The 23,815-nt window shown below is 40.3% G+C and overlaps 1 protein-coding gene across 10 annotated transcripts in view; it reads right to left on the bottom strand.

Annotated features, from left to right (window-relative positions):
* Positions 1-463: 463 nt before the first annotated feature.
* IKZF1 (IKAROS family zinc finger 1) overlaps positions 464-23,815 on the bottom strand; it is a 104,834-nt gene continuing 81,482 nt past the window's right edge. For 7 of the 10 annotated variants that reach the window (XM_083188191.1, XM_083188193.1, XM_083188196.1 and 4 more), the window contains 4 exons: positions 13,397-13,564; positions 10,489-10,614; positions 8,236-8,370; positions 464-4,200 (listed from right to left, as the gene is read on the bottom strand). In XM_083188191.1, the coding sequence (XP_083044317.1) occupies positions 3,497-4,200; positions 8,236-8,370; positions 10,489-10,614; positions 13,397-13,564 (1,133 nt within the window). In that variant the 3' untranslated portion in view covers positions 464-3,496. The remainder of the gene's footprint in view (positions 4,201-8,235; positions 8,371-10,488; positions 10,615-13,396; positions 13,565-23,815) is intronic. The other 3 variants (XM_083188192.1, XM_083188200.1, XM_083188195.1) reach the window with 1 other exon arrangement.

Here is a 23,815-nt window from a genome sequence, read left to right as displayed (position 1 = left end):
GGTATGTAACTGGCACTGCTGTGGGCATGGTATGTAACTGTCCCTAAATATGTGCAAGAAACTGCTTGGTATTCAAATTCATTGCCTGAGACAGTACTTACACAGACTTTGTATTATGTTTTAAAACCTTGTTTCATGCACAAATAAACTATATTTGTGTGTATTTCATGTGTTTGATGTGTTAATACAACATAAATGCAACATACCTCATTGAAATATAAAGATATTCAGAAAAACTGAATAATCCGTTATCCAAAATGCTTCTGGTCCTGAGCATGGATAAGGGATATGCCACCTGTGTTCACTGCATGCAGGTTGCAACGAGTTGAATATTACATTTTCATTGGGCCAACACAAATAAAGTTGATTAGACCTCTTAATCCTGATACTTTTCAAATCATGTCACAGGCATGCATCCTGAGTCTGTTCAGCATAAAAAGGAAAGGCACATTTTCTGGTTCAAACTAACAATTTATTGAGTTGCTTAAACAAAAGATAGAAAATAGAAAGGTGGTCACATGTAAAAAGGCTACAATGTTTTGTTCACAATAATGCAGCGACAACTTCTAAGTGCAACCCTGCAGTGAAGGTGTTCATGAGTACCAAACCACATTTTTAACCCATCTAATCCAATATGGTTTGATAAGTAAATATCCTAATTGATATACATAAATAAAAAATAATATTTATCAAAAAGGTGGTACAAACAGTGTAAAGAGAGCAAATAAATAAAAATTTTTTTTACAAACATGTATCTTTTTTATTCAGTTACATGTACTTTGCTTTAAGATGGCAAGTTTGCAATACATTACAATCTATGCGTCTGTACTTGCTGACAGAAAATATGAGCATTTTACATGTGAAATTGAGAATGCAACAAATCTATCATTCAAGTAGGGAATTTGGTACATTTGAATTTAAAATGAAAGTATGAGGGTGATTGTAACACCAAATCCCTATCAACACGGCGGAGATAAACTTTCCATGTTTTTAGTATGTATCATTGCCAATTTATGACCACACTTTCTTCAATGTTTGTGTGACTGTCCATTCAGTTGACAGATGCATTTTAAAATACAATTTGGAAAAACAATCTATGTTACAGTCATACTGTAGGTGCTGATTAAAACAATACCAGCAAGTTTGGTACGTGTATGTGTTGCATGTATTGATTTACCCTATGTGATACAACTGTACAATAGGTAGAGGTGCATGTCTGTAATCAACATGTACAGTTGTCTACTGCAAGCAAAAGTGGCTGCAGATGCAACAAGTGTGTGCTGGAACTGTCTCTGGGGTGGCTGTTTTGGGGCTATTATTAATTTGTTTTGGAAATGTTTAGCAAATAGCCAATTGGTACCCACAGAGGCACTCAGAGGGGCGTTGGGTAATAATTACAAGAGCCCAGGCCACCAGGAAGGGTGTCAGGCCTACTGAGGTAAGCAACATTATATTATGTTTGATTTGGAGAGGTTTAGCCAATCCTATTAGATTTGGCCACGACCCCTCAGTACCCAGGCCCAGGCAATATCTCAATGGCCCTGCAAAGCTGCACTGTTATGCATATGATCTTATTCATTTGGAAAATGGGCAAAACCATGTGCACGGCAGGTGGGGCAGATATATAGAGAGAGTTAGATTTGTGTGAGTTATTTTGTTTCTGTGCAGGGTAAATACTGGCTGCATTATTTTTAAACTGCAATTTAGATTTCAGTTTCAACACACTGCACCCAAATTGAACTCTCTCTGCACATGTTACATCTGCCCCACCTGCAGTACACATGGTTTTGCCCATTTTCCAAACAAATTTGCACTGCGATCAGATCTGAATAAGGGCCATAGTGTACTTATTTCTGACTGGCCAGGTAATCCTGTTTTTCTTGGAAAGCTGTATTCGGCATTGCCAGTTACACACTGATGTGTGCATAAAATGCTTAATTATAAGTTACAGTACAGACAAATGATTGAAAACCAATGTTGTCCCATTAATGTCCGGCTCAGGATAAAACAAGTAGTAGAACTTTTATACAAAGGTCTCCATGCTTTAAAGGGGGGAACCCCAGTTCTGCTTGTCACTATTACAAGCTAAGTAGAATATGGAGAGCTGCCTACCTCCAGTACCAGCTGTTCATTTTTCCCTGCACTCTTATACCTTGCTCTGCCCACTGTATATGATATTGCTTCTAGAAGCACCTTTTCCTCATGTTTATTCTCAATTGACTATAAGATCTATGCATGGAGATTATTGATCCCTATCCCAAATTGACAAATACTAGTATAAGGTATTTAAATAAAACATTTATTACATAGTTAAAGGTGATTTATAAATAAGTTCTTATCTGATTAGATCGCTTAAAAATTAAGCACAAAGCGCTGTGTGTGTGTTTCCCACAGCTATAGTGATGTGCTGCGTCGTGTCGCTATCACCAGGCTAGATATTTCAAGCATGCTTAGCACACATAGCTAGTGTAGCGCTGTCTGCTGAAAGATATGTGCTGATTGATCTGTGCTGAATGATCTGAGCAATTCAGTGTGGACGGTGCATTAGCCATTAATTGCAGTGTAAATTTGCAGATACTGCTGGTATAAGATGATTAAAAAAGAACGTATTTTATATTGATATTGTTTGCAAACATTTCTGAAGTGTGGGCAAAGTTGTATCTACTCTATATAGTTTCTGTGAAATCTAATACAATATGTACAAGCCAAGCAAAGTCCAAAGACCTATACTGTGGATACTAACACTTTATACATTGCTTTGTGATTATTATATACAAGAATATATTATAACACTGTACTGCTTCCGGTCGGATAAAATGGCAATAGCAATGGTTACAATAAAGCTATAAATAACATATTGAACAATTATGTAGTAAACAATTGTCAGTTTTATATAGACATAACATGGGGATTATTCTATCAATGCCGTCATCTATTTTCTTAGGCATACTATTTATGCTTAGATTTAAATCCTCTCTAGGTTCCGTTGGTACTTTCCTATGTAAGCTGTAGTATAAAACATTAAATTAACACGATTAAAAAACAAACAGATTTTGTGTCTGCGGAAAACATTTTAAGGTGAGTGGTATTAGTATTTATAGAATTACGGCTTAGGAATGGCCAATAACGGTTTCTGAATGACCATATATTATAATTACATAAGCATAAATGGACGCACATTGGTGAAAGCTTTTCCATGTTTCTTAATACAAATGCTCTTCAAAAGATCTCTAAAAACATGATGCTCCAAAATATGGCATCATCTTATATTAATAAAAATCTTATAAGAAAGCATGCTTCCTTAAAGGAAAAAAAGCAGTTATAATGTTAGCTATTTGAGCTGTTAAATCCTTTTCTCATTATCCTAAGTAGTTGGCTGTAAAGTATTTCCTGTATGCTTTTATGCCGTTACATTTTTGTGCTTTATTTTGTTTTGCTGTATTCCAGTGAATCTGGCATATAAAAATCATTCCCTACTTGTAGAGTTGAAAGAGGCTTAACCCATATTGAAACGATGCTCCCCTCGGGTTATATGTGATGAAAACTCATACCTGTCCTGGCTCTGATAGCCACACATGTTGCACTCAAATGGATCACGGAAGCCATGGCAGCCCATGTGGATGGTGTACATCACATGATCCAAGAAGAGAATTCGACAGTGCTCACATTTATGGACCTTTACCTGGTCCCCATTGTTGCTGACCACTTTGAAAGCATCCTGTGAATTGTCATTGGCAGGCCTAAATACATCAAATGGCTTATTTTCTTTTAGAGTTAGCCCATTTCTGGGGTGAGGGGTCATGTGATTGGTTAAATAGATGAGACCTCCCCTTTCCTCAATGTTGCTTTCAGTGTCTGTGGAGTCTTGGTAACTGTTGCTTGGGGATACCTGTTTCTCGGAAGAGATGGGTTTAACCTGGGAAAGCAACAGCAAGTTTTCCACTGCACTTTCATGGGCTGCTTGGTTGGGATGAGAGGCAATGTTGGCATGAGGTTTATGCAGGGCATACATTGTGTTCATAGCTTGGACCACTTCAGGACCACCTGGTGGCGTCTGTACCAGTGGACGCAAGGATTCTGCCCCTAAGTAGGTGATAGCATTGTTGATTGCCTGATCGATAACATGTGTCTGCATCATTTCATTCTCCTTCTCGTAATTACTGTTGGCATCATATGGGAGCTCTGACAGACGTTTGTCCCCTAGGAGAAATCAAATATAAGATATAAATGTATATACAAAGAGTTTTTTTGGAAATATTAAGATTGAATAAACATCATATTACCGTGCCCTTTCTTTCCTTTACAAAAGTTTTACTTTTCAACAATTGAGAACTGTTCAAACCCCCCTTATACTATACTAATATGTTGGCGCCATGGGGGGCTTTCCTTCCTCCCTTCACCTCTTAATTTACACCAGCCAGGACATCTTTCATCCAGCTCTCTGCCTCATCATGGCTGGTCCCTTCACCATGTCCCCTGCATGTCAATCTTAGAACATGCTATAGCCAAGTATTATATACATATGCACAAGTAAATGCATCAAAACTGTTCCATTAAGAATTAACATTATGGGGGGGCATATTTATCAATTATCAAGGTTTGGGCCCAATAATTGTCATTTTGTCCACAGGAGTTTACTGTGACTTATAGTTGCCTACCCTCCTGCATTCTGCAGGAGACTCCCTGAAATAGCAGCAATCTCCCTCTCTCCCTCATTAGTCTAGCAATCTCCCTCATGTCACCTAGCCAACATTACACTGTTACATTGTTTGATAGATACATTTACAATGAATCATCAGCGCCATTTCCCAGCACTTTACCAAGTATAGTCTCTCTTACTAACTGCTTTGGGGCTCATCTACATTTGGATATAAGTCATTTTAAAAGTTTCCTCTCAGATGTAGCAGTACACACCCACGCTTCTAGGTGCCACGTTCACAATCTCTCCATATATGGAACTAGATACACCCTTTGGGTGGAGCATGACACGCCCCCCTCAATGGGGCGCTGTGCAAAATTCTACTACCAACTATAATCTCCCTGAAACTAAATTTCGAAAGTAGGCAAGTATGCTGTGCCTTGCGAAGAATCTGTGCACTGTTATAGTGCCCTGTGAGGATTGTGTGTGACAAATGGAGGAGGTGCACTCTGCCTTCCTGGTGAATCAGGGGTCCTGCCGGAGTCCACAGGCAGTCGCAGGCCTCAGTAATCTATACACATCTACATTGTGTGACCTCTACTATATAGTAGGGGTCACACAAAGACAATCTTCTTATTCCAAATTAATACTATTCCTATTCTTTCACCACAGTAACAATCTACACCTGCGTTATAATATTATTGCAGAACATAGAACAGTATTTGCAATGAGAATTGTATATGGTGAAAGGCTTGTACCTATAAACTGCGAAGTTCAGTCACATAGCAGGGACCAATACCAGCCTCAAGGTCCTGTACATTTCCCTCAGTTGTTGGTAATCTCTATCAGCCACTAATTATTTACCTGGTATTTATATAAAGGTGAAGCTAATTGCTTGCTTTTAGTTTGCAAGCTACAACTAAATTTAATAAACCTACTATTGAAAACAAGTGAACTCATGACACGTTAGTGTTAAAAATACGTTGCTTGTCAGTTCTCTTGTGGCTTCCTAACTCCTGTTCTGACTCTATAGATGAACAGTGTGAACTACATATAACCAGACTTGTAGAGTAAGACAAGACAGGAAACACTTAGGTTCATATGTGCTGGAAAATAATGGGCTGCTTCTGTGGTTACCAAAGTTCTATGTGAACTGCTAACACTGAGCAGAGATGTGAAGACTGGAAGTTTCTTTGTGTGTGTCTACGTAAAGGCTTTGTAGGATTGTTTTTAACACTTGTGTTTGTCATCGTTGTGCCTTATAGTTGTTAAAAAATACTCAAAACTATATTTGCTTCATACATCATATTTCCTGTTTTTATGTTTATGGATTAATAACTGTATTTAACCCTTTGAGTGCCTAGTGAATTTTTCAAAATAGGCGTGAAACTGACCAAATAAACATAATAACCTGTAATGTTTAACTTATATAGGAAATGTAATCTTTTTTTACACAACAAGTTTTATTTGAATTTATATAACAAACGTGAGTGACGCTGGCATTTTTAGCAGATACTTTGTTCTGATGAAACTAAGGCCAATTCATACCGACTTGTAGCGTGCTGAATTTGGACCCTTCCCCAATGTTTCCCGGGAGCGAATGGCTTTAACGAGTTTCCAATATGTTTGCTCCAGAGGGGGCGGGTGGGAGCAGGCAGAGGGCTGGAGCAGGGTAACATCCAGTTTTATGGGTGTCCCCATAAAAATGCTGGGCGTTCTCCTGGGAACGCAGGCATGGCGTTGTCTGCTTGGGGTGGGCGGCTATCCTCACAGTGACCCTCTCTCCTTCGGTTGCATGCAAGGGGATGTGTTGCAGTACATATCCCCTTGCATGCTAGTGAGGGGAATCGGTGGCAGGTTATGTACCTGTTCACTAGGCTGCGAGTATATGCAGCTTAGCGAATAGGTCTGAATCAGGCCCTAAGTCATACACATCTTAGTTGCTGCATATGCTTCACTACTACAGACAGCTATAGTCGGGAGATGGGGGTTGTGCAGGAGCCCTATGCCCTCTTTTCCATGAGGACATTTTAAATTGTCAAGCTGATATAGTGATATGGTTCAAGTTATATAGTTAAAGTCTGCACTCCCACACATACCGTGTTTCAGAAACAGTAGGTACTGTAGCCATTTGATTACAGTCACTGTAAGAGCAGAACCTCTAGAACACAGGCTCTTAAACTTAGTCCTCAGGACCCCACACAGCACATGTTTTGTGAGTCTCCTCATAGAATAATATCACAGAAAGTGAAATAATTAGCTCCACCTGTGGTTGTTTTACAATTCATAGACCTTTTCTTTGGCTTCACAATGCCCCACACAACTGCAAGTCTGGGCAGCCTTACTCAGGCTTGCAGTTGCAGATTAACATTGTGGTCAATGGTTGCAACGTTCATGTTTTTCACAGTGCTAGATAAACATTAACTAGAAGCTTATTGGTTGCTTTTGGCAACACCTCCAGTTTATCACCCTCGAAGACTTGTTACATACCCCCCACCCCCTATAATCTAGGTATCTAAAGATACCTAGATTATAGGGGGATCTAAGCTGATGTATTGTACTGTATTTACTTGATGTGATCTACAAATTGAAGCACATTTTGATTATTACACAGATGTAGATATTATTCCTACAAATTGTTTATCCTGCCAATTGAACCATATAGTGAAAACAAGATGACTTCCTCTCCGGTTGTGGATAAAATGAACGAATGCAGAAATGATGATGATGATGAATTTCTTTTATTCTCTTTTGCTCATTGTCACCATACTGATAAATGTGTTCTATTTCCTCTGTGTAATTACGTTCACTGGAAAAAGGGTTATTCTCAATCAAGATGCTAAGACTGGAGAAATCTGAGATCTCTGGTACTCACTTGTTTAGAGTTACTTATCTCGATGGATACCTGGGGCTTAAGGTAATTCACTTTTCATCAATGGGTAATGCCATTTTGGATGATGTCACCCTTTACCCAATAATGGCAGAAAGGCTCTACATGATCCCCAACAGGAAAAGCTACTACTGTCTGTATACATGGGCGCTGGCTGTACATACATGTTCTATTGAAGCCCTTAGCTAGCAGCCGGTAGGGAAGGAGAGAAAACCCTTGCAAAGCAGAATCAGGGCTTTTGCTATAGACTGGCAAATTGCTGCACAATGAACATCTGCCCACTGCAATAAATGGCAGTTTGGGAATTGGGAAAGGTTTTGTTTATTCCTGATTTATGCCATTATGAATGTAATGAAATGTAAATTGATTTTTTAGATTCCCATATTCCTTAATTCTAAGAAATAGGTAAATCAGATTGTTCTATGAGGTTTTTCTTTTTGCCAATTTAGAAAGACTATGGGGAGCTACAATGGACACAGTCATTCAGGGTTATAACAGAGACCACCCACACATGCTGATGAGGTTATAGGATGATCGTATTATATTTTTATGAATCATGGTAGGTGGTCAGTATGGTTAAATGGACGTTTTGCAACAGTTTGGTCATTTCAACTAATCTGGATGTCTAAATGATGATAAGTATGGGTTGCTTTTGTCCCTAAGGTAAGACTAACTCTGCTAGAGTTATAATTCTGCAAACTCTTACCAACAAATTTCTGAGGCATACAGCTCTTACGTTTGGTGACGTTACTTGCAAGTCTGTCCAGCACAAGAGATCTTTCAGACCCAAGTTTCGATAGGTCTTCTGCCATTTCCGAATGATTTGTTTCTTCTTTTACTACTATAACCAAAATAAATACAGTCAATCACAACACAGCTGGTAGAGTTAACATTTTACAAACAGCCGACAATAGTTCTCTGCATTAGGCCTGCAACATGGGATTTCTCATGTTACTCTCCTGAGACCCAGGCAGTACCAGCGATGACTAGCAGAGGACTTGGCAATATATGACTGCTGAAACTCTGGAGGAATGTTGGAAGATTCTTAAATAAAGTGTAAAACCTGTTTTAAATTAAAATAGGTTATATAATTAACTTGAAAACAATCGGTCCAATTCTTTACTATTTTGATTGAAGTAATTTAAAATACTTTTATTACAATTTTTTTCTGGAATTGATAGTAGAACATACAGCTGTTACTATGTGTGCAGGCAGAACATGATTAACATTTACAGGTAAAGATGTAAACATAGTTATATGGACTATGCTGCCAAGTTTCAGTGGTGCAGTCTGTGTGGGTGGCATCTGCTTTCATCTGGGCTGAGGAAATACACAGAGAATCCCTCCAAACACCACTCTTCTTAATTATGCAAGACAAACAGCCAAAACAGTGCAAATTCTAGTACATAAATGGACAGTTTTAACAAACATTAACAACTTGTATCTTCTTGCAAATAGAACTCCACTAATTTTGTTTACCATTATATGAAAGTGTGGTAGACTGAGAGTAGGTCATCATTAGAGATAAAGGGTGTCCTTATTGGGGGTGTGGCAGTTCAGGAGGGTCTAAACCTGGGGTAGCCAACCCTAGTCCTCGAGAGCTACCAACAGTGCATGTTTTGCAGGACTCCTCACAGAGGGCCTTACTTTGGTTCACTCCTTCTAACAAACTCCTTTTAGATGGACAAAACCATGTGCACTGCAGGTGGGGCAGATGCTACTTGTACAGAGAGAGTTAGATTTGGGTGGAGTTTTACTTCAAAGTGAGATCTATATTGCAGTGTAAAAATAAAGCAGCCAGTATTTACCCAGCACAGAAACAAAATAACTCACCCAAATCTTATTCTCTCTGTACATTTTACATCTACCCCCCTGCATTGCACATGGTTTTTTCCATCTAAGAAGGAATTTGCCAGAAGGAGTGAATCAGAATAAGGCCCAGAATCACAAGTGAAGTAATTAGCTCCACTTGTGGATCTTTGAAAATGTGTCAGTGAGCAGCTGGGTTGTCTGGAAAATGTGAACTGTTCGTAGATCTCGAGGACTTGAGTTGGCTACCACTGGTCTAAACTATAACCGTGAGAAGTCAAATGTAGGCATCCAATCCAGACAATGGGGGAAATTTACTAAAGGAAATTTGTAAAAAAAAAATAGGTGTATTTGTATCCAGAAATACACTTATTTTTGACATTTACTATCTCGAAAATACGGCAATTCTTATTCGTATTGATGTGCTGTCAATACGAATACGAATTGCCGTATTTTCGGGATAGTAAATGTAAAAAATAAGTGTATTTCTGGATACAAATACACCTATTTTTTACAAATTTCCTTTAGTAAATTTCCCCCAATATGTCATCTAATCCATGAACAGCTGATTTTTAAAGATCCCAATTGTCATATAATGATTAATGAAGTGAAACCAGTCAGAAAAGTGTCATGTTTTCATAGATGGCGGCCAGTTTACACGAGATGTCCTCTATATAAAACAGGCAGATTCAATTAGGGATGATATGTTGCCGAATATTCTGAAATGTTTGGATGCACATGTTTTTGTAGGCTCAACATCGCTAGTTTTAATGTGCACCTCTATGGCGTGTGAGAAAAAAACTAGTTATACTGCTGGCAGGGATGTACCATTCTGCAACAGCACATTGTGGCCAAGCCACTAATTGAATGAATATTTGAAAAATATAGATAGCAAAATGTACTGTATATTAGGTTAATGGATACATTTTTACATGTTCTTCAAGTTATTGCCTGTTAGACAACTGCTACTCTTCTATGGTTATATTTGTGCAATATGATGATAGCACCACATGCATTGTGGTTTGAGGCCCATATAATATAGACACTGTGATAATTCTCTTGGCACTTACTTAAAGTTTCAATATCACATAATTATGAACACTTGTTGATTGTTATTATTGCAGTAAATGAAATGTTTAAGATAAATTACCAGAGTAAAGGTTATTCTGCAGGCCCATACTTTGTAAGTAGTTGTGACATCTTTCCTTATGTTCTTCCAAAGAACTACGCTGTTTGTAACTTCGGCCACAGTACCCACACTTATGTGGTTTACCTACTGCAAAACAGAGGGTAAAGTAATGTTGTTATTGTAAAAGCCAAACATTACACAAATCATGTACTAATAGCTGAAATAATAAATATATTTGTTACATCATAAAATTAGAAACTACACTGCTCCACACTACTATACCGCCCCACTGCTCCACACTACTATACCGCCCCACTGCTCCACACTGCTATACTGCCCCACTGCTCCACACTACTATACTGCCCCACTGCTCCACACTACTATACTGCCCCACTGCTCCACACTGCTATACTGCCCCACTGCTCCACACTACTATACTGCCCCACTGCTCCACACTAATATACTGCCCCACTGCTCCACACTACTATACTGCTCCACACTTATATACTGCCCCACTGCTTCACACTACTATACTGCCCCACTGCTCCACACTACTATACTGCCCCACTGCTCCACACTACTATACTGCCCCACTGCTCCACACTAATATACTGCCCCACTGCTCCACACTACTATACTGCTCCACACTTATATATTGCCCCACTGCTCCACACTGCTATACTGCCCCACTGCTCCACACTAATATACTGCCCCACTGCTCCACACTAATATACTGCCCCACTGCTCCACACTAATATACTGCCCAACTGCTCCACACTAATATACTGCCCCACTGCTCCACACTACTAAATTGCCCCACTGCTCCACACTACTACACTGCCCAACACACAACTCCACTCTCATTCTTTTATTATATAATTTGCAGATAACTTAAAACTTGCCCAATATTATCCATGTTCCAATATATCATTATTTATTCTGACCCCACTTCATAAAATACATGAGGGACCCGTGTGCAGCCCCCATGCTGATCCAACTCTCTCCTGGCTCACATGCCTAATAGACTCTGGGACTGAACAGATCTTTGAAAAGGGTTGCAGTTGATTTCCCAACAGTCACATTGCCAACGCTGAAATCCCAACTGTTTAACTGCCTGATAGCTGCTATCCAGACCAACAGGGGATATTCTTCCTTGTGGGGGGGTTCACAACCTGCGACAAGTGAAGCGAGTCACCTAACCTGCAGAGTGATGAGTGCAGTGTGCCCGCAAGGGGCTTTTGTTTATGCTCCTCCCTGTCGGCATACCGATGGCCGGGATTGCAATGTTGGTATACTTCCCATCGGGATCCCGGCCGTCGACAAATGATACCAATCCCCTTTAGAACGTGGTGCCAGTAGCATTTTCCTGGTGATTTTTTTCTGCTGCACATGTGATTTCTGTACTGTTGGTGGAAAGTATTAATCATAGTCTCTTGGTGGGGGTATGAGTCCCACTGGACCCTGAGGTCGAGTGCACCCATTAGAGATATACCCATGCTATTTTGTGGATTTTAATGACCTATGAACAAAAAAGTTCAAAAATTGAGTCTGATAATTTATCTGGAGTAAATGTATTTTGCCAATTTTTTACACACAAACCTGTAATATAATTTATACTATGTAAAAAAACGATTATATTTGAAGCACCGGATTTCAGTCTAGAATTATAATCTTCCATATTTCTGGTGGAAGAAATCCTTTTTCAAATCTGTTCATTACTACTTTACTTTCCAAATGGCAACATCCATAGGTGTTTGTCCTCTATAATGGGTCCCCAAAGGTTTCTAATTGCTTCATGTACTCCAGCAGCGATATGGTCACTTTGTTGACAAACAATTGAGAGGTTACTGTACTTACATAGTGGCAACATGATGCTTAATGATTATGTTTACAGCTTTAATGCCCACACTGATAAAATACTGCAAATCAAATCAAAGTTAAGCCATGTCAGCATTAGGCAATGGCATTCTGCTGTCCACATAATCACTGTCAACATATTGATCATCACCAAAACATATATCCTGCAGTAAGTATCATATACAATGACTGATTTTATTGCACAACACAATATAGCCATCCCCTTTAGCTGATAGGGTTCCAAATTGGTTTCCATCTAATCTATAAAGAAACTAAAGGCATAACAAATTGTTGGAGTCATATTTACACTATAAAACACAAACTGCAACACAATACATTTTTACTATTTTTATTGGAGGGGGCATGGCCACACCTCCCAGATGTATCATTGCCACGCCCTAGTATGCGGGCCCTATTCAGCTTTCACCAGCCCTGAATGACCATACATTTTGCGGAGCAATATTCTGGTGTCGGAGCAATAAACAGCTGCCTGTGACAAGTTATCTAGATATGTTTAAAGGCTTTTTCATACTTTCCATTATGTTAATTGTTATTGTTCCTTGCATATATAATCAGGCAGTCTTGTTTATTTTCTGTGTTAACTGGGATACTACTATAATATATTGTGGCAATACCTTCTAGTGGATGCATTCACCTTATCTTCTGATTCCTGATTGGCCCTCTCCACCAGGGGTGTGTCTGTTGGGCAGGACCAATCACAAACTAAAATCAAACATTTGCTCCCACCTCTCCCCTTTGTCACAATTATAAGGTTACAAACATAATTAATTTACCTGTTATTGAGTTTTTAAAGTGACTAGAGTAAGAAGGTAGGTGGAAATGCATCTTTATATTTACAGAGCACAAGAAATAAAAGAGGTGAATGAAATAAACAATTCTACCTAATGCTATAAATATTTGACTGAAGTATTTAAATTAAATTAAATGAAATATGTTCTATAGAAGATAAAAAAAACTCTATGTACCATTGATCTAATTTAAGCTGTAGGTGCACATGCCCACTCAGTACTTGTAAATCTGTATGAGAACTTTTCCGGAATAACAGTCTTACCAGAATGCGTCCTGAGATGACCAGTGAGTGCATCCCTGCGCCTGCAAGCATAGTTACACATGTGACACTTAAAGGGCTTTTCCCCAGAGTGTAATTTGATGTGGCGAAGAAGATTGCCTTTCTGGGTAAAGGAAGCACCACACTGGTTGCACTGGAAAGGCCGCTCTCCTGGAAAAGCAAAACAATAAAATAAAATTATATACATATATTTCTAAGGAAATGAATAGAAATATACTGTAATTCTATCTATCTATCTATCTATCTATCTATCTATCTATCTATCTATCTATCTATCTAATGTGAGAACAAAAATGTAACACAGTAACAAGGCAAAGATTTCAACAAGAAAGTTGTTTTCTCACTAGAACTGTATGACTTCCGTCGTCTGCAGGTTTCATAGAACATGAGGCTTTTAGACTAGACCTGCCAGTTCCTTAACGCTTCACTGGCTGGGTCAATTTGATCTGAAAATCTAATTTTTTTTTCTAAATCAGAATGGCACATCACAATGCAAATTCAGCCTCATTTAAATAAAGTGACTGCAACATTTTTGTGTTGAAGAGCCACTCTTCCTGATCAGCAGTTTTGGAATAAACCAATATCCAATTTTGTATGTTGTGGCATTTGGTGTTTTTTTTTTTTTTTTAATGTAGCTTTTTTTCAAAGGGTCTTTAAAATATGCTACTGAAGCAGCAAAAATAAAAAGGGAACTCATTAAAAATGCATTTCAGGATCACAAGTTCATTTCAGCGTTACATTCTTATATTTAAATGAAAGGCACTTCATTATAGCAGTTATAATAACTTCTTTTCATTTACATTTTCCCATGTATTTTCCCTTTCAATCTCTTCTCCATTACCTGTCTGTCCCTAAGCGGCAAAATCAGGGAGGAGAATGAGAGGGTGAAATAAAATTGAGCAGGCAACAGTGCACTGAGGGACATTATCCATTATCCTTGCAGGATATTATCATGGGGTTTTGAATTAATAGTCTCTAGAGCTCAGAAAACTCATAAGCCCGTGACTGTATGTTTAGAAAAAGTGAAAAGAAGTCCCAGGGAGTATCAGCTGTGAACTGGCATCACTACAGCACTCCTGCTACCAGTCCTTCACAAGCTGAAACTTCTATTCCTAATAAAGTAATGTCACCGCACATCAGTTTATATGTAAACCGTCAGTCCGACCTACTCTGCAATCTCCATCAACATTTGTCTCTGTTGTATAAGGGGTCTACAGAGCAGAGCCAGATTAGTATAGAGCAACTCAAGGCAACAACATCCAAGCTACAGCTACTACTGCAGAGGTTCTTAATCTAGTTCATCAATGACCAACACAATGGGGTTCCAGAATTGGAAATAAATTGGGTTTATGTTACTGCGTCCACCTTTATTTTGCTAATGTCAATCATCTTCATTAGTGTGTAATCTACTCTATACTAGGTGCAAGAGATACACCTCAAAATGGGCGTATGTTCTGTTATGTCCAATTATGCACTTTGCCCATGTGGGAACCCACTCTACCGCCCAGTTCCACGCTTTTAAAAAAAAAATGCATATAAAGGGCTAAATGTAACAGCCTCTGAGTCAGCCTCTGAGTCAGCAATCATTTCCAAGGCAAAACTAACCTGTTTCGCCTCGTATATGATCGCGGCTTTAAAATAACAGGGCAGATTCGCACAAAATCCTGAACCTCCAGAAATTTAGAAGCTGTTATTTTTAGCCCAAATTATTGTATTTAAGGTGTAACAAAATGTAAAATAAAAGAATACTACTAAATAATACAATTGTACATTGTTAATTATCATATAATTAACAAGGTTATTTAGAATATGATTAGTATTGTTGATTATAGTAGTATATTAATATACTCAATAGTAAGTCAGTTCGTATTCGTTATTATACAATACAGGTATGCATAGGAGGATTATCCCTTATGGTATCCCTTATGGTCTTGTAACCAATATTTTGGATATTACCCATATGTTAACACTGACCTACACCAGGAAAAACCTAATCTTCCTATAAAACACAACTTTTAAAAATTTTGATTAATAATCGCCTAATACATCATAAGAAAAGATTGTGCTATGTTGTCCCAACGTATGTTTTCTTTCATTACCTTATGTTTTCTTTCATTACCTAAGCTGCAGTAAAATTAAATATTAAAATGAAACTATGATCAGATTTATTAAAGAAACAGAACACAATTAGGGCAGATTGGGGGTGAAAAAGCTTGCAGCAAAACCACCACATTTATGTGGTCAATTAGAAGGTGAGAAGTCACTGATTATATAGTACTGAAGAAGGAAAATAACACTAGTAATGCCCTTAAAGGGAAAACATTATTATTATCATTATTATTATTATTATAATACCTGCATTTATAATAACTAATTTGAAAAAGTGTGCAATGGCATCACTAGGGGGGTGCGAGCCACACCCAGGAGTCACCCCTTGAGGCGTGACACCAAAAATGTGGCTTCTCAGTGACAGGAGCTGGGTGTTGCACTGTAACAGTAAGTGCAGAGCTCACATTGTAGGAACTTACCAGTGGCGTAACCATAGCCCTGCAGACCCCGTGGTGGCGGGGAGGCGCTGTGCAAGAGTGGGCGCTGGGGGTCAAGACAATGAGCGTTTACAACCGCATGGTAACTAGCATGTTTTCCCCTGGAAACAAGCATTGGGGATACGGTCATTAGGTCTACAGCACGTTGGTTGACAAGCATTTGGTCGACACCGTTAGGTTGACATGGGTTTAGGTTGACATGTCATTAGGTTGGCACAAGCATTAGGTTGACAGTGTGTAGGTCGACAGTCTGAAGGTCGACATGGGGTTTCCACTGTTTTTTAAGCTGACTTGTGCCGACAGGCAGTATTTCATGCCCTACCATCGACTAGGGTGTGGTGGGAGAATAAAATAGTGTGCTGAGCGCAGCGAGGCACCGTGTCCGAAGCGAGGGTATGCAGTGCATTGGAAACTGTGTAATCCCTTACAATGACCATGCAACCCCTAACAAAGAGCATGTAGGTAAGCAGAACTTATGTGGCATAATATGTAATGGGCATTATAATATGTGGTATAATACTTAATGGGCATAATGGCATGTGACCTAATGTGTAATGGGCATTGGGTGTGTGGCATAATATGTAATGTGCATTATGGCCTGTGGCCTAATTTGTAATGGGCATTACGGTGTGTGGCATAATATGTAAAGGGCATTATGATGTGTGGTATAATATGTAATGAGCATTTTGGCTTGTGGCCTAATGTTTAATGGGCATTATGATGTGTGGCATAATATATAATGGACATCACGGTGTTTGGTATAATGTGTAATGGGCATTTCTGAGTGTGGTATAATGTCTAATGGGCATTGTGATGTGTGGTATAATGTGTAGTAGGCATAACGGGGTGTGACATAATGTGTAGTAGCTGTCAGTTCAGAAGGTGCACGGCGCCACCCCCCCCCCACACCCGCACAACGCCTCTCCCACCAGCCAGCCAGGCATGCACAATACACAGTGCAGCCTGCAGAGCACCGAACCCAAGATACAGATGCGCTCCCAACTGTTCTTAAAGAGGGAGATGCTGCGCCATCAGTCCCGGGCCCCAACATTTCTAGTGGTGGCCCTGCACCTGAACTACCACTAACAAGAGCTACTGAAGTAAAAAGGAAATTCTACACTAAAGAAAGATCGGTCTTAAGACCGGTCCCAATCAGGATTGTGTACAATTTCCCTTAACCCCCCCCCCCCCCGGAATTCTTTGTTGTTTTTTGGACACACAATCTACTCACAATCGATCATACAATCAGTCATACAATCCATCTGCTGCATGATTGTATAGATTGGAGATTCATTTAAATAGGGGGCTGGCCTACTGGGGGGTTGGGTGAGTGGGGGTCCCCTGTATTTTAGGGACCAGCACTGGGCTCTTGAGCTGGCACTGGTTCCCAAAATACGGGGGACAAAATGAGCGGGGGTCCCCCATATTTTAGGGACCAGTACCAGGCTCCACTAGCAGGGGATGTAATGCCATAGCCAGGGGACACGCTTGACAGGATCCCGTGGCCAAAGCATTACCCCCCAACTAGTCAGCCCAGGCCGGGAGTTTTTGGGCAGGAGGGGCTCCCCAAATAAAGGGGTCCCCCCTCTCCAGGGTACCCCAAACCTGGGCTCCCCCGCACCCCTGGGCGGTGGGTGCGGGGTTGATAGCTGTTTTAAAAAATATTGTCCTTTACAGTGGGACTGCAGGTCCCAGAAAGCCTGCCCCACATGCTGGTACTTGGGAGAACCACAGGTACCAGCATGTGGGGCATTAAAGGCCCACTGGTACCCATAGCCCCCCTGTAAAGAAAATATTAAAACAAAAACACAACACACTGGTTTTTATAAAATTTTATTAAGCTGCATCTGCTTTTGTTCACCCAGTCCCCCCCCCCGGGCTGCGGCGTCTTCACCTGGGGGCGGTAGCCCCCTAAGCTCTTTTGCATGGCCACCGCCCCCAGGGCTTCTGTGGTGTCTTCACCTTGGGGCGGCGGCCCCTTAAGATCTTTTGCATGGCCACCGCCCCCAGGGCTTCCAGGTGACTTCTGGAGCTCTTCTCTGCTCCACCTCTGCCGCCGGACTGCCTGCCACCTATCACACTCTGGCTAATATAGCCAGCTCAAGGGGGCAGGGCGATGACCCGGCGGGGAGATGACCTGGCGAGCCGCTATTGGCTAGCCGCGGCCATTTTGAAATGTAAAAAAAATTGCCGGTCTCTGCCGCCGCCTCCGATAGGGAACCCAGCTGCCGCCGCGAGGGGGCCCGGACCCAGCCGCCGTCGATGCTGCCAGGGGACTCGGACACAGCCGTCATTGACGACTGTCGGGACCATATACCACACCCACTCGTGAATGATGAAGATACAGTAGGTAACAATGCCTAAACGTATATATCTGCATGAACTGCATACATAAACTCACCACTTACATCTGTGCAGAGATCAATTTCACTCAAAATCAGCCCCCTAAAGTGAACTTGACATCATTACAGGCAGTGGTATAATTACAGCTGCACCTCTACACAACTTATCTCTTAAGGTATATTTTTCCTGAGCCCCCTACACACATCTTTTCCCTGTGCCTTCTTCAATAAACATTACCCCTGTGCCCTCCACACCTTTTCCCTGTGCCTCCAGACACATCTTTCCCCTATGCTGCCTTCACAAACCTTACCTCTGTACCCCCTCTGCACATATTTCCCCTGCGATCCTTCCACATCACTTATGCCCCCACATCTTTTCCCTGTGCCCCCGCCACATTGTTTACCCCAATGACATATTTTCCCTGTGCCTCCTTCGGACTTCCACACATCATTTTCCAGTCTCCTTTGTCCCCCTCCAATAGTCTGTCTCCTGTACCCTCCTCCACATACATTACCCTAGTGTCCTTCCACATCGTTTTCCTATGCCTCCTTTTCTCCTGTGTCCCCCACCCACACACCTTACCCCTGTGCCCCCTCCACACAACTTACACCTGTGGACGCAGTGATGCGCCACCAAAAAATGTTTGCGTTCTCAGAAAATCCAGACCATAAAGCATCCCTATGTACCTATGTATTTCATAAAACAATGACTGACATTGGATTGAATGTATAGTATTAATGGAAAATCCATTTTTGATAGTAGAATCCTTGCTAGAGATATTTCAAGGGACAGTAATTATGCAAAAATTATGCAAAAAGTATTCCTCCTGGTGTAGCCACTATATGAGAGGCACTGTGGTGCACTACAGCAATAGAGGAGACACTAGTGGAGGAATACACAAGCGTTTAGCTGTCTTCCACAGGTTGCATTGCCCGGGGGTTGGGTGCATTGCTGGAGAACACCCTGTCCCGCACACCCTCTCCCACACAATCCCTGGTGTGTGATGCTGGGCCGTGGTGAATTTCCCATTATGCAAGTGAGGTACATGCCCGTGTTATGGGAGGGTGGCACCTGGCTGCTTGTTTCAGTATTGTTAATCCAAAATTTGCAACTAACTACAAAATATTTCACTTTACTGTACCAAATGCCAGCTTGAGTGGAGTATAAATAGGTAAGTAATGCATAGAATTCCCAGACTTAAATATAAAAATAAATATGTCCATATACGGAATTATAATACAATGAAATGCTAGTTCATAATGTTTTTATTATCATAATACATAATGAGGGCTTATAACCAACCAATGAATATAATAAAATTTGAAAGAGGGAGTGGCCATTACTGTTATGCCTAAGGGGCTTTTTTCCCAGCAACCAAAGTGTTTATCTCACTCTATTATTCCGGTAAATTGCTCTAATTGGAAGCAATGTGCTGCATCTGTGACTGATGTAAATATATATGTGAGCTTCTGGATATATAGATTGCAGCGGTAAATACAGCCATTTGAATAGGAATGTTACCAACCACAGTTTACAGCAAATATTGTTGTATCTTTGGGAAATGTTACAAGACCTGCTCCCATTTGGCCAGTGACATTCACTTACACATTCTCCCAGCTATGGTGATACAGTATCTCCAGATTAACGTGTCTGTACCACGCAGGGAGCCAAATGCAACAAGTATATCCAAAACTTGTCATGCTTAAAAAAGGTAAACAATTTAAATATACCATATACCAGCAGAATTTGTTTTAAACAATCAACAAATTATTGCAATCAAACAATAAACCACTTTACAATTTTCAAGGTGGAACATGCAAGAGGGTTGCAGATGACCTAATGTAAGAACGTCTTAATGACATTCACAAAGCTAATGACTCTTTATAAATAATGCTGACAACAACACTTTATCTTATCAATGTAAATAAAGTCATTTACATATGAGTGTATCTAAGACAACAGGAAAGAACACGACAATTTTATAGGGTGACACATTTGTAAATTCCACCCAAAGGGGCTTATTTGAGAACTTCCATCCAACTAAATATAAGCATTTATTCATTTCATGATACTAGTCTGCTAACAGCTGATATTTGCTTGGTTGCTATGAGTTATAGAACATTGCTCTTTGTAGCATGTTATTAAATAAATTCCATTGTTTTCATTTTACAAAATTATAATTTTGATATAAATACATAAACATTGCAGCAATATTGTATTTGGTTATGCATCGTGACCCAATGATGCTGGGTTATAATCTATGTGCCTCAATCTTGCCTAATGCTCATGGTGGAAGTGGTCAAGATATTATGGAGTCAGGCATCTGCATCTCTCAGTGTGGGGCATCTCACAAATGTTATTTAAACAGAATCCAATGTAGCAGCTCACATGCAATAAATAATACATTTTGCAATATAGATAAAGGTTAACACCACATTTTCAAAAAATATTAATGTAACAAGCTCCATTATCCATATAGTAACACTGTAATGGCCACACGGCTCCCCTAACAAACTGCTATACTTTTGCAGCTGCAGCTACCAATACATATGACAGTATTCTCCCTTGTGGCACATTATTCCATCATATTAGGAGACTTAGGTTGTACTAAGAGGAAAATGCGGTAAAACTCCTGTTTTACCGCATTTTCAAATGTACTAATACCCGCCCACTGCGTCATCGCAGGGCAGGGTATTGCCACCTTTGGCCTTCTATTTCCGGCCGCTGCAGACTCATACACCCCTCCCCATCCTCCGTGAACCCCCCCCCCCCCCTGCATATGTCACATCCTGATGTCCTTCCGGCTGCAGGGGGGGAGGAGGACGCGCCAGGGCAACTGCGCTGAGCCGGGATGTGACGGAGAACCCCCGCACACAACATCACAGGCATTGCGGGCGCCTCCGTCACCGCACTGCAATGCTAGCCGCATTTGTGTATATGTTAATGCTATATATGTTAATACATATGCACTAGCATCGCCGTGGCAGAGCGACGAGGGGCAGTGATGTATTTTAATACATCCCACCCTTAAACTGCCAGAATACACACATTTGGTACCTTATGCAAGTGGCACAATTCACAGCATCAAGCAGATTATTAGAGGGGTATGGATCATAGGATAGACAGACATTAGGTCTACAAGCATTAGGTAGACCACTGAAGATCAACATGACTTAAAATTGACATGCATGAAGGTCGACATGACTGAATGGGTTAAGTCTACAGGGACATTAGGTCGACACAAGCATTATGTCGACATGGGGAATGTCGACAGTCAGAAGGTCGACATGTGGTTATTCACTTTTATTTGACCCGAATGTCGACAGTCGACATCGACACTAAAAAAGTACACCGCGTCATGCTTTGGGCACGCTCGGCAAACTATTATATTCTCCCACCACACCAGCTCGTTTGCCGGGCGGGGTTTGGTGGACTCGCAAGGCTGTGAATTTGCAGCCTTATTCCTTATTAGAGTAATGGGCAAGGATCTGGGAGAAATGCTTCCTCTTCTAGGAGTCCAGGAGAACTCCCCATAATGCAAGTGGCCCAGGACAATTATGGGCCTGATTCATAGATGTACACCATGCTGATGTTGTTGCAGATGAGTGACTGTTGTCCAACTGCTCATGCGTCGCATTACCTATGAACAGAGTCCATTACCGCAGCTGCTTGTAATTAGGATTCCTTGGCAAAGTGATGGACATGAAAGGGCTGTTTGGAGGCAGTAACAGTAAGTGGGGACTCAGAAGTCTTGCAGTTGTTTTCGGGACATACTGTTGACTGCACCAGCGATCCTGTACGCATTAAAGAAAACCTCTAGGGCTACTTAGAAGGCCGAAAAATTAAAGGATCTTTGATTACACCCCATCTTTGTATGCAGTTGCTGAGATTAGCAAAGCTGCTGCTGGGCGACTCAAAACAAATCATGTAGGTTGAGACCTTAGCACACTTTGGCACATAACTGCCAATGGAATTGCAGCTGAGACGTACAACTATGAATCAGACCATATGTACTACTTTTACATCTAGGAATCCAGACCAGTATAAATGGGATCCCCTGATGGCAGTTTGAATCCCATAACCTGATGGAATAATGAAGCTGTGGGTTGAGGTGCCTGTATAATGCTATGGTATACCAGCTCTTGGTGTTGTTGGAGAGAACAACAAGAGGTTGGGCTGTTGGAGATATTCTCTAGATAATTAAGGTGTAGCAAGTTGAAGGTTATAATAGGACCAAAATATTACACAGATAAGATGGCAAGTTTTATAAAAATTTCTTAAAAAGTGTGGTTATGCCATACAATTGTTGCTACCTAGGGGGTGCCTGGTAATTCTACTGCCTGATGTGTCAATTATCTGCCCATTTAACGCCAGTAAAGCCCTTATTTGACATTATTATATAGAAAGAAAACAATGTATTACTGAGCTGAGATATAAAAGGGTTAATGTTCTCACAGAGTAATACATTTTACTTCTATGGTTCATAGCTGTATAATACATTCCAATGATTTTTACGCATTGTATCGTCCCAAAATTGCCTCGGTTCGGAATGTAACAGGCACACCCCTGAGCAATCCTTTTGTATTTGCAGACAGAAAATTATGTTTTTGTATTGTATTTATATTGTATTTGCAGACAAAAAAGTATATATTGATATTGCTAAAAGGTCAGACATTCTATAATGCTATATTTAATAAATATATTATTTATTTAATGTGCTAGATTCTGTGCAAGGCCCCACAACACATACACAATGTACGTAATATACTCAGCACCGAAACAGCAGTGACATGGACAATATGACGTATGTCAGGGATCAAAATGTATTACTGAACTTAATAAAGGCATGTACTGTATTTGGGAGTTTGGTCAGAATATACTGATTATATAATCGGTGGTAAGTCACATGGTTTGTTCTCCATTTTAGTTGTGTTATATTGAATCAGATAACATCAGATTTATAATATATGAATTTTTTATGTTGCTTGAAATTAAATATTTTATAAATGCATATAATACTAACATAAAAGTTTATAACTGTTCTTAATCTGTAGTAACAAAATGTCTGCTATTGCTTGCCACTATTCCAATGCCAATATGCTGTGAATCACTTTATGAGTGTTCCGTTTCAGTCTGTCTAGTAAATAAAAATCAAACAGTGCTACCGTAACCTGAGTTATTGCTGGGTATACCCAGGCCTTGGCTCAGTTGAAAAGGGCCCCATAAAAAATAACCTGGGTCCAGCGACACAGAAATGCGAAACAGGCAACTACCAGGGAAGGGGATGCGGTCGGCAGTAATAAAGTCGACAGTCAATAGATGGCCACCATTGGTTGATAGGTCATAGGTCGATACATGAAACAGGTTGACCTAGTCAAAAGGTCGACAAGCAATATGTTGACATGGGAAAGGTCAATATGAAAAGGGTCGACATAAGTTTTTCACGTTCTTTCAGAAAAAGGTGGTTTTTCATACTTTACTATCCAAGTGGACACAGAGTTAGATTATAATA

The sequence above is a fragment of the Crinia signifera genome, chromosome 5 (assembly GCF_055691185.1).
Source record: "Crinia signifera chromosome 5, ASM5569118v1, whole genome shotgun sequence".
Lineage (NCBI taxonomy): Eukaryota > Metazoa > Chordata > Amphibia > Anura > Myobatrachidae > Crinia > Crinia signifera.
Note: the sequence above shows the minus strand (reverse complement) of the source record. Positions and strands in the feature narration are given on the sequence as shown.